The sequence below is a fragment of the Lytechinus variegatus genome, chromosome 11, assembly GCF_018143015.1.
Source record: "Lytechinus variegatus isolate NC3 chromosome 11, Lvar_3.0, whole genome shotgun sequence".
Lineage (NCBI taxonomy): Eukaryota > Metazoa > Echinodermata > Echinoidea > Temnopleuroida > Toxopneustidae > Lytechinus > Lytechinus variegatus.
Window position 1 is genome coordinate 16,293,237 of NC_054750.1, and position 12,864 is coordinate 16,306,100.

General features: G+C 36.1%; 1 protein-coding gene across 2 annotated transcripts in view; it reads left to right on the forward strand.

Moving 5' to 3' along the window:
• The first annotated feature begins 308 nt into the window (after nucleotides 1-308).
• The window catches only part of LOC121423619 (nipped-B-like protein A), a 51,407-nt gene continuing 38,851 nt past the window's right edge, over nucleotides 309-12,864 (forward strand). Inside the window, exons 1-5 of one of the 2 annotated variants that reach the window (XM_041619006.1) lie at nucleotides 309-462; nucleotides 6,212-6,296; nucleotides 8,870-9,038; nucleotides 10,863-10,978; nucleotides 11,535-11,660. In XM_041619006.1, the coding sequence (XP_041474940.1) occupies nucleotides 6,233-6,296; nucleotides 8,870-9,038; nucleotides 10,863-10,978; nucleotides 11,535-11,660 (475 nt within the window). In that variant the 5' untranslated portion in view covers nucleotides 309-462; nucleotides 6,212-6,232. The remainder of the gene's footprint in view (nucleotides 463-6,211; nucleotides 6,297-8,869; nucleotides 9,039-10,862; nucleotides 10,979-11,534; nucleotides 11,661-12,864) is intronic. The other variant, XM_041619007.1, reaches the window with a different exon arrangement.

A 12,864-nucleotide genomic window follows, 5' to 3' on the forward strand; every position in this document is an offset into this window, starting at 1 on the left:
ACGACCACCGGATGTAAATATCCATTTAAACTTTGACCTTTATAATGAATGGCATTCGCGCAATGTACGGCAGACGATACTGCGATAGTGTCGGAAGTAAAATTGATAGACATCGCCATTTTGAATATTCGTGCACTTTTATTAAAAAGTAGTTAGTTACCAGAAATGTAATCAAAGATCAGAAAAGGGAATTCAAGCACACAGAGAAAACTTTTTTTCAACGCATTATGCTACCTTATATTAATTTAATTATAGAAAAGGGCATTAGTTCAATTTATCAAAAAAGTTATGCGCGCACTACTATTTAGTACCCAATAACATTAATGTTACAAGTAAGTGATGCGGTTTTGTTGTTTTGGCGCGTCTAGTCATGATAAAAATTACGGAAAACCGGTAGATTTATGACATATTCACTGTCATTTTTCATTCTTCCATGAAACCTCATGGTTCCTTAAGATTCATGTAAGTTATAAACGGTATATGGTTTTCACGTTTGTTTTTGAGAAGTGTGTTATTGTCGTGTGTTTCGCTTGGGTGCCATTCACTAAATTATTGTTCATACTCGCCGCCGCACACACTGTGCATATTGTGCGGGAATTCAATAGGTGCGTAGCCCGGCGTATGCCGGAGACGGGGGGAAGAAGGGGCTGCATCTGTCTACGACGACGTGCCCGTGGAGTGTCTGTGCAATTCGGAATCGAGGGCTTAAACAAAAGGATTTTTGTTTTACTGGAATACTGCGCTGCAGTGATGTTTGTCAGAGTTGATAGAGTAGCATGCCTAGGCCTAGCCAAGATTCAACATTGTTCTTCTTTTTCTGCAATTCAAATGCAATAATATTAACGTTGGTCGTTGACGTTAGGCTTTCTATTCTAAAAAGTCTAACGAGTAACGTTAATGACAATGTAGGCCTAGTAATTAAATAATAACATTTCTTTTCACCAAAAAACTTTAGAATCTAACTTAAGCCTGGTTTCAAACCGCCTCGATCACAAGAATCCCCGTTAAATTACGAGAACTTTCTCAGGCTGAAAAATACCCGTTAATTATTCCTGCATTCACACCGCCCTGAAACATACCCTTCGGGATAAGTTCCTGAAGTTACGAGCATGTGCAGTATGGTCTGATAAGCAGGCAAGGCGCGAGATTCAAAATCACTAGCCCAGCAGCCACCCACAGCTCCCGCGCCCAACGACAACCAACGACACGCTGGGCTAAAAGTTCCCGTAATTTGCTTTCACATCGCCAAAATACCTGCGACCTTGGAAAAATCCCCACAAAAGTTCTCGTAATTTCGCCAAGTACCTACTATTTAGCGGGTATTTTCTTTCGGGGAAATTACGCGTAGTTTGCTTTCACATTACCAAAATACCTGGTATTTTCTGATCGGGGTAAATTTCCCGATCAGAGAATACCTGGAACTGGCGAACTTCGAGGCGGTCTGAAACCACCTATAGTCATAGGGAATCTAACTAGGGCCTAGGCTAGTATTTTTTTAGTAATGTTAGATTTTGTGTTTGTTAAATATACAGTTACACGGTCAGACGGTAGACTAAGTAAAAAAAGTAATTGCAATGTTCATTTTCAAATTCCATCTCAATAATTCATAAAATCTTGGAATGTATCATTATCAATCATGTGTATCGCCATGTTTCACGGCCGAGATTCAACATCCGGCATCCCCTCACCCTGCCCTTCGTTCGACATGGTGCATTCAAAAGTCAATGCGTGTGAGAGTTGCCGAATTGCGACGATGTGCAACCTGGAACTGGAAGTTGCAGCAATCACTCGCCCCGCCAGTAGAGGCGCTGGTCCAAAAATTGGGATTGTCCCAGAAAACAAGGATATCCTCATAAACCAAGACAAATCATGTCTTGATAAATTGAGACTGTCCTTGTTTATGGGGACGTTTTTTTTTCACTTCCCCCACGGGACAAAGACAGGAATTCTAAAAATAGATTCAGTGACCTTAATTCCCCCCAGTTCACCGTCTATTTTTCATGACTTACCGTCTTCCAATAATCTTGTTATGAAACCTGAAATGTTTACATTGACTAGCACACTTGATTGGTGTCGGCACTTGACAGGTGAATGAACTTTCCTAGATTTCTTGTGTGAAGAAATCCTTATAAACTGAGACAGTCCATGTAAACTGGGACAATCCCAATTTTCTGACCAGCGCCTCTACTGCCCGCATTGCGTTCAGGGGCCTGTTGCATAAAATGGTCTTTGTTTGAACTGCTCTACGCAAGAACGAGATATCGCTCAACTGGTTCACAAAGCTGATTTGGCGATACGAAGAATGGTCCTTGGTCTGGAAAGACACCTCCGGACATGTCCTACGTAGGCATCTTTGCACTCCGCCCGCTACAGTCAGCATTGAGAGAATATGTGTTTACGGCAAGCCACACTGACATATCACCTTTAAACATTTTTGGGGGGTCATTCTAGTGCACTCTGATGCATTTCATATGGGTTATTTTTTATATGGGGGTATAATTTCAGGTCCTGCATGGCAAGACAACCCAAAACGGATGTCATTTTTAACTTCTCCTGGGTCAATCTAGGCCCAAATGATTTTTTTTAATATGTTTTCTTTTATTCTCCTTTCTTTATCCCCACCCCTTTTCCAGTTGTTTCTTACGATTAAAATTGAAATATCGAAATGTACGGCAATCTCTCTCATTAGATAAACAATGTGAAAACAATTTTTTTTTAAAAAGAAATTATGAATGGTTAAAAACGTTTATAACCTTCAGCAAAAAAAAAAATAAATAAAATGTTACTAAATATGCTAGATCATTTTTTTCCATTTTCATAGTGACAATTATTATTTTTTTTGCTGATATTGATTTTAATCAATGAAAATTTATATTGGATTTGTACTAACTTGAGATGATAAATGAAACAAAAAAATCTGTAGTAACAAAATAGTTAATTAAATTTAATATATAGATGAGGCTAAATAGCTTATGAATCCATCACAATCCTTACAAATGAAAATAAGTTTGTTGTACCAATAAAAGAAAAGATTACAGAAAGTCCATACGAAGAGGCGCATTTTTAATCATAAGGTACTAGCCCCTATCGACCCCTATGTCAGCAATAATGTAGTCTCGACTCCTTAACTTTGAAATGTTGAACATATATATTTTTTATATTCTTAAAGCTTATATTCTTATTGAAGCTTCCATGAACTTATCAACTTTAAATATGACCAACGTTTATGATCGTTGTCATTTTTAGCATTGTTTCTGAAAATTGTATTTTTTTCCCATTGCGAATTGATTTCACACATTTTTCTATGTTTTATTATTGCAAAGCACTTCTTAACCTACTTGGACATGTTTGCAGCAATTTTCATATTTTGCTTGTCTTCGATTACTCATCATGTTTATACTCTAAACATGGGCATTTGTATTTCTTGCGTTGAGATCTGACAAATAAAATAAATTGATTTTTCACAAGCAGCCTCTCATTATTTTCCTTTTTAGTCTCAAACAATCAGAAAATTTTGTTTAATCCATTCAAACCCTATTTTTACCTCAACAAATGATATTAACGCATGATTTGCAAAATTATTTTTATAAATAAGTATTCTTTAAATAAAAATCAGAATATTTAACTAATACAATGTTAGTTAATTCAATTTTTATGTCGGACAAGGGTCTCTTTCATTGAAATACCAATGAAAGGTGTCTCTAAAAAGGACCCCGTGTCCTAGATAAGGGAAATAAGGAAAACTTTGATTTTATCCAGTTTGTTTTTTAATCTTTTTTTTTCTCCTTTTACTTCATAAAGTAAGCTCCATACATCAATTCTACAATCAGTAATAAATAAAACATTTGATCTCCATTTATTGAAATATATGATTTTATGAAAAGTCGTCATTCCGAAATAAAAGGTTTAGGTGACGATGAAGACTAAATATTTTTCCGATACTATCAATTTCAAACGATGTCGCTGACTTGGAAGACAAAATTGCCTTCATGAAACGGAAAGCGCTGATTTGCCACCAATCTTCCTATCTCGGAAGAATGGTCCAAGGACGTTCCTACGTATCGCTTATCTCGTCATGCAACAGGGCCCCTGTGGAATGAAGGCGACCTGCAAGCATGCCTTGAGTCGATTTCTGTACAAATTCAGTGCTTTTTAGTGATGAATTTTTCCCTTTGTTTTTTCTTTTTTGATTGGAAATTTTGAGGATGCGATCCTAAATTTGCGAGAAAGTTACCGTTCTCTGAACAGAACCAAGGATTTCTACATTTTTGGCACATTTTGGGGTGACCCTGCTTCTTAAATCTAGTGGAGCTAAGCCGCTGCATGCTCTAGATACATGTATATGGCGCTTATTCTGCATTTTTAGGGAAAATTTTGACTTTTTAAGAGGATTTTTTAGTTAAATCAGGACTTTCTGGTGGTAAGTGATGCCATGTATGGAGCCCCATGTCTGCGTACCTACATGTAAAACTCTAACTTAAGATTAGACATGAATTAAGTTTTATTCCCCAAAGTTTTCATTTGATAATATGAATAAGTGTGCCAAAAATCACATGAAAATTTGAAAGAAATATATGATTTTCTTGGAAAAACTCACGAACGGTCATTTTCAGATCGAACAAAACAATGGTGACATGCCCCTTGCTTGTCTGCGCACCCATTCACTTTACACACGATTTGATGATTTTGATAAGAAAGGCAGGATTTTGAGGCCATTACATGAAATGCCAAAAATTCATTATTTTTCCACCATTTTGAGTCAGATTTTTTAATGAATATCTGTCTATTTATTTCAGGTGTAAATTTTGTGGTCGTTGCATATCTTCTTTTATTAGAATCGTGCAGATACACTTGTGCACAGACAAGGTGCACCTTATATAAAATTGTGTTTAGTCATTTTGGTGTGTGTTTTGGTGTTTGACTACGCTGGCTTGTGAAATGGGTTTCCCATGTTGAATCTCGGCGCATGTCGAATTTAGGGCGTGTTTTTTTTCTTAGATTGTTCTTTGGACCTGATGTTGCCATCATATGATGAAGAGTGGCCATTACTGCCATGTAAAAACCATAATTAAATTAAAAGTACCTGGTACAAGGTTTTACATCAAGCAAATTAAATATGAATCAACACTTTTCTTAAATCTGTCCATATTGGGAACTAAAGGAAATGTGTTAGAGGGGAGTGAATTCCACAGCCGAGCCGGATCAGATCAGAGTCTTGTTTATACATGTAAATGTAGCTCAGATTATAAACGGTCTGCACAAGATTTTTTGGAAAAATTAGGTTTGAGTATTGGTTTTTCCATCCTCAATATGCTGGGTCAATAATGATACATGTATCTGTATTTCAAAGTTGATGGGTAAATACTTAAAATACCAACTTAATGGTGTAAATATCTTATGTTAAACACTATATTCCGTATTCTGACCAGGGCTCTGTTACACAAAGGTTTGCGATGAATCGCAAATATGAAAGAACCGCACTGATTGGTCCCTGGTCAGTATTTTAAACCAAATGCGCCTGTAGCATTGTTGATTGGTCAGTTCATTTAGCGATTGATCGCTAATCTTTGTGTTACAGAGCCTTGGTTTTAAGTTTTTGTTTAACTCTGGAGAGCCATTTGGGGCACAAATCTCTATTAGTATTCCTTCAATTTATTAACTAAAATGACACTCAAATCATTTGTAACTGCTGGGAATGATAACTGAAGTAATTTTCTTCTTAATAAAAGCAAATGGAAACAAAACAGTAAACATATGAAATATACAATGTAAACAGAATTTTTTATTTTAGTTTTGGGGTCTCAAAATTTTAGCACGGAGTTAAACTGGCCTAAGTTAAACCTGACATCAGAATACAGCCTATGTGTTTGTAGCTGCATTGCTGCAGTGATCAAAAATTGATAATTCAAGGAACAAAAATATTGTGTGTTAGAAACATACAGTGAGACACTTGACAATGGTCACAATGCACAATAACCTCTGATCTACACCTGTACATGTAAACATCAGATTTTCTTTGGTATGTTTTGTTGACTTTTTTGTAGTATCCCTCCTTCCCCAATTCCAGACATGTATGAGTTGAAGTATAAGATTTTTTTTTAGATCTTTGATGCAAGATCCCCAATCACATTGCTTAACCATTATCTAATTTAGATCAAATGAATATGCATTTTACTGGTAGTTGATATCTCGTGTTTATTCTATTTTGCAGTTGTAAACCCCTATCATCAGAATGAATGGAGAAGTGCCAAGTGTTCCCATTACAACTCTTGCAGGAATAGCAAGTCTCACGGACTGTAAGTCATTCATTTTTACCACGTCAATATTAAAATTCTATATAAGTTTAAAAAGAATTAATGTAAAACATTTAATATAAGATTAGAGACATTCGGACACGTCAGTATGAATCGGTACCCAAGATTTTTTGATAAATTTGAAGCAGCTAAACTTATTTATGTATGTTGCTTCTGACTTGTTGAACAGGTCACAGTTACACTTTTAAAGAAATGACTCGATATGAATTTTATTATGTTGTTAAAGTGATTGGTTAACGTTGATTTGACTTTTAAAAAATCTGAGCTAGAATGTCACACTTGTCACCTGTGTCTGTGATATGTTACAAAAATGAAGCCCAGAAAAAATTGCGTTCGAAAATAATTATTTAGTGCTTCAAAAATTGAAATATAAAGTGACTGGAAACACCATCTTAATTTCATCCCATACACTTATGTGCAGCGTTCTCGCCAGTGTATAATACGCATGGTTCAAACACCATGCGTGCGGAAATGGAGACCAAGTGGAACCATGCGTAAAATTTCAGCGACATGCGTGGCGACATGCGTGGAAAAATTAAATGGAAATATTCATAAAAAAATAATACACTCCATGAACTCATCTTAGTGATATCAACTTAATTTATCGGGTTGCGCCGAAGTCCCACCAACTTAAGACCACTTACAGGCCTACTACGGTTAGGAAAGTGGCAAGGCGCCCAGCTAGCTCGCGGCTGCTCGCTACGGTTCTCCTCCCGACTCCCTGGTCCTTTCATTCTCTCCCAGTCATCCATGACCCAACTCACTGCAGACATAAAAACCACACACACAAATTCTCTCCCCATCATCACAAGATCAACTCACTGCAAACATTATACACACACAGGACACAACGCAAGCACATGTTTGACCGTGGTTTGACCCTGGCAATTGTTTCTTCGAAGTGATTGTTTATAATTTTTAGTGCTGTGATGATAGAGTGATTTCCGTGCTTGACTGATATCTGATTTGATTTAATCCAAGTTTGAATGTGTGGTACTTGGTTTACTTGAGGTCTGTATGTTTACTGTTTAGTATTTTTAGCCCATTATTTGTCAAGAAAGATCTGCATTCGTGTCCAAATACAATGTAAAAAGATAAAGTTTTTGTAGAACTTTCGTACAATTCTGAGAAAAGTAATTTTATCATACAATATACCTGCAAGCCTGCAAATGTGAAGTTGAAATTATTTAAATGATGCATTTAAAAAAAAGACTATCCATCATGAATGCCGTCCAAAGCCTCTCTTTGCAATTAAATTTACCCTGACCTAATTTCTCAACACAGGCCATGTAGCAGCCAAACCCAACACAGAATGAAAAGGGCGGCAATCTTGTAACCCCCCTCCCCCCACCGCAAGAATATCAGATTTCCAAACATGTGCTTCTCAAGATTGTGCAATACTAGCGGAGACAAAGAAAGTTATGTAAACAACTCGCGGAGGGTTGGGACTAGTCTTTGTTTTCAGTCACTTAAGAAAATGGCAAACTGGATAAAGGTGAAATACATCATTAAAAAAAATGATTGTTTGGAATGAAAAGACTAAGATTAAAGGAAATATGACTGAAAAATATCCAGAGTTCAATCGCTAATTTCATTACTGACAGAACAATAATATGTGTTTTATTAACTTCTGGTCAATATATTCCAATATGACAAGACTCCCATTTAAGACTAGCGAGCAAATGATGGTGGGGGCGTTCTGGAATGAAAACCTAAAAAAAAAACTTCTCACACAAGTCACACACAAATCCCAATACACTAACTTTGATGATACAATCATAGCTCCATGATACAATCACAAGTGTTGCTTAACGCAATGCACATGCTCTCTACTGGCTTTGTACAGTCACAGAAATACACACAACACACACGATGCATCCTCATACCATGCATGCACACGGCATACACTGCAGGCTCCAAGCAGAGAAAGTTTGTCCTCTGCTCGAAGTAAATCATTCTGTCAGCTCCAAATTCCATGTTTTTTCTATCTCAGTGCTTGGATTCGGCGCTGGCTCCCAAGCCTACTGAACGGCAAGTATCTGTGCATTTATGTGCATTTGTGCGGGCTTAAAAATACGCCACAATGGGGCTTCCTTAGCGTCTCTTTTTGATGAAAAGGCCGTCGCTTCCGCGCTCCGCGAGGGAGGGGCGAACCCCCCCTCCCGCACCCACCCCCCAGGAGTGGCAGCACAAGTCCCCGACATGCGTGATTTTTTTTCTGGCGAGAACGCTGCAGTTATGTGTACTATTAAAAACTGTCTAGAAGATGCCTATTTACAAAATCGGGGTTTGCTTTGTAGTTTTAGCTTTTCATTCTCAATAATGGTTGTTTTCAGGGTTTATTAGTTCTAATACATGCACTTGTTTCTTCTTGATTTGAGAATTATTTAAATCGGCTGATCACAAAGTTAAACAATACCTTTAATGGGACCTTTCTTCCAATCAATTTCAACAAACCCTGACTCCTTTTTTTTATTCATATGTTTCTTACATGTTCCAGGATCTTGGGGTTGTGGAAGTTACGATATAATTTTGTTTGTTTCTCTTTTGTACAGTGTTGACAGAGTTGCCCCTGCCCTCACCCCTTCCTAGTGCAATCAACAGCAAAGGCCTTCTCTACACACCCCAAATAGCAGAAGAAGCCCAGCGATTGCTTGGGAGGCAGGATGAAAACCTGATTCCTCAACTCCTTCATGTTCTTAGCCAAACAGATACTGATCACATGTAAGCTCTATTTCAAGATTTTAAAACAACCTTCCATTATTACAATTACAGTTTATCTTTATTTAACCCTAAATAGATGCCTAAGAAGACTGGGGGCTGATTCAGCCCCCCCCCCCCTTTATGATCTCGGCCGTCAGTCACAACTGCAACAAAAATTGGCACGAGCGTTACCAATGGCATAAACTATAAGCTGAAATTCTGCGAAAAATCTCTTTGCTAATTAATTATGCCAATTTATGCGTAAAATAAAAAGTTTGCTCTAATTACCAAAGAGATGCCCCTAAAATGCTAATTTTTGGTTCAGACTCTTTATAGGAATCAGTTAAAATGTACTTTAAACAAATTTCAATATCACATTTATTTTCTTATATATTTTATTGTTGTCTAAATTTCTTATGTATTTTTTGGTTTTGGACCTTTTGTTTTTTATTGTTTTTTCAATTGTAATTGTCAGGGACTTTCTTTTGACCATTAACAAGATGGAATTAATTGATTGTAATCAGTAAAAGAAAAATAATGATACATTTATGAATTTTGGCTAAAAACACTACATGTATTTGCATTTGATTTATACACCCTATGGTACACGAATTCACGTTTTTGAGCAATTTTGGGTCCGCATGCACTTACAAAATTTAGGCGTAATTTCGGAACCGTGTATCCAGAGGTTGCAATTTTAATCTCAAAATTTGCGCGAGACTTAAATGCAAAAAGTCAGCGAGCGCCACGATCAAAAAATTTTGCGCAGCAGATTTATCACAAAAATGCAGAGGGTGTTATTAGGGTTATAGAACATTTTAAAAAGTATAAAGATGTAAATAGATATTGTTATAATTCTTGTATTAGTGGTTGAAGTAAAAATAACAAAATGTTAATTTGATTTTTCAATAAATAGTGTATTTTTTTGTTTAATGTTCGATATTGCCAGCTTTAGCAAAAAGAAAAGATATTGTGCTTTTGGTGTCCTGTTTAAGTGATTGTCAGTGTTCACTCACAACCTCCAAGAAACTTCTGTTTGGTTTTCCATGTTTGCACAAAACATGTATCACTTTATTCGCTTACATGTAAAACAAAAGCTTCAGGTTTGGATTACCCAGCTTCTGTTGTTTGTATTTACAACTTGAATAAAGTAAAAAAAAATATAATAAAAAAGAGAATACTGATCAATTCATTTAAACACTAATAATGGGGAGGTAGTACTTTTCATTTTACTAAATGGTTAGTCACAGCCTAATCAGAAGCAGATTTGCCTGCCGTGTGCCTTTGGATCTTCACATATTCCATTGCCATCTACTCTAGATGTTCTAAATGTACCTATCAATAATTAGTAAATATAATCAAACCTACTCTAGTGACCACCTGTTTAAAAGATTACAAAATGCTTGATAAGTTTTCTTCAAGAAATGGCTGTTTTTACATACAGATAGGCACATTTATAACTGTAGATTCATTCTCTACTTGTACTTTTTGCTAATAGTACATTTAGATCAAATATTTCAAGTGAATCGCCAATTCAAGATTTACAGGTATGGTATACATCAAGTAATCTCATTTTCCAACGGCCATATTTTTCATTTTCCTTGTTTTATTTATTTCAAACTTTAACCATTCTTATTTTTCATCTTTCACAATCATTTTATTATCAAAAGTCGGTCACAGTTGAATGTATTCATACAGGTAGAGGGTTTGATTTCGGGAGATTTCCCCTACTCAAATACTGCAGTCTCTTCTTAACATGTAAAAGGTGGAAGTTCCAAGAACCTCCGCACCTCTAAGCAGTTTCACTAGATAAGTGTTTATTTGATATGATTCATATTTATGCAGAGAGCTAAAAGACAAGACGGCGAGCAATGAGGTAGAGGGTGAGGTACCTGCACTTCTTCAAGCCATTCTTGCCCGCAATCCAAATGTGTTCAAATCAAGGGTGGAACAGTTAAGTGGTAAGTATCAGACAAAGGAATATTTGCTGTATTCATTTTTTTTTCTGCTCCATTACCTTACATGTATGTATATTATGATTACTTGACTTAACCCCTTGCCTGCTGGTACGGGGTGATCCCTGACAAAGTAAGTGGGAATTACAGAATTTGATTAAAGTAACCATGATTTTCCTTGTGCATTATCTCCCCCCCCCCAAAGAAAAAGAATAAGTTATAATTTCCCATTATTTTCCCACACAAACACAAAATCACAAAAGTCTTTATTACCTTTTGAAATTAATTCTCTCTACCTCATTTTCCATTACCCAATTGGGATATTTTAGCATTGAGTATATTGCTTGATAGTACTTTTATTGCCATCATAAATATATAGTTGTAGAGTAATTGTAAATATTTTGATAGAGTTATTCAAAGAAATCAATTCTGTAAAGCAGTCCTACATGTATGACTTGACCCTGAAAAGCTGACATAAGAGCTCCATTATAAGTATATATGGTGATGGAAGTTTTATGTCACTAATGCCATGTGACGGTTTTGCTCAATCTTTCATTTTTAGGGAGTGGATCTGGACAACATAGTTCATATTCTCCCCGTGGTGGCCCAAGTAATTCTTCTTCCCCTGGTGCAAGTACTCACGGAAACCAGCATCAATTCCAACAACCTGGCTCTGTGTCTGCACAAGGTAAGGTAGCCCAACCAAGCTTTTAAAGAAAAGTTCATCATGATACATACATGTAGTTAAATAGAAATTCCAGTAGTTGCAGTAAACACTGATTTCATGAGAAAGTCTGTAAAACAAGGCTTAATTGTCAGTATATCATCGAGGATCCAGATCTGGTACAGTAACATTAACTGAACTTTGTGAAATCTTGAAATATACGCTGAAAAATGTTCACACCGAAGATCCCAACACAGATAGGCGCACGTGGGACAATGTATAATAATTGCTTATTAGAGCGTCGGCCCGACGCTCTACCCGAATCCTGTGCTTATTTGCTGATTTCTCAGCAATTACACAATTTCTTCCAGAATCCTTTGGCACATGCATTTTATTTATACAAACAGACACTTTGGTGGTCATTTTATTGGATTCTGTACGAACTCATTTTGATATCGTTACAAAAACTAGCATTTATCTTTAAGGTTCTTATTGTATTATACAGGTCAGGCTACGTGAATTATAACGATCAGTGTATTAAACTTTGTGACATTCTTTTTTATGTTTATGTATGTTGCTAATTTCCATCTGGGTCCCATCTTACAAAGAGTTACGATTGATCCGATTAACATCAACTATATGGAAATCCATCTAAATCATAATTTTTTCTGCAGGAAATTTGCACAATGTCCATTGTAAACAGAATTTCACTGAATTGTCAAGAAATTGATGGCTGTATGAGTATACATCATACATGAATGTAGAAAACATTTTAAACAAATATGCATTTTGTATGTTGACTTTGCTGGGTTTCCATAGGTAGGGTTGATCAGATCAATCACAACTCTTTGTGAGACAGGGCCCAGGTATACAGACATTTTGATTGCATATTATGAATTTTAAAGAGAATGATTAGTAATTTATGCATTTAATCTTTAACAGAATATGGTTGGTGTTTTCACCATAGTTTATAAATTTATCTTGAACACTTGCTTGCTAAAATAGTCCCTAGAGAGCATCTTGTATCCTTTGCTGTTTTTCAATATCTATCGCACCTAAGTTTCTTCTTTTTTTTTAAATTACCACCAAGAATTCCTAGTGCTTAGATAATTCTTATTTAGAACAGGGTGCCTATGGTAGAAAGAGATGCCTTAAAATCAATTACATGTCCGAATACATTGTTCTGATTGGTTAAATATCAAGTTGCATAGATTTGTTTTTAATTGCA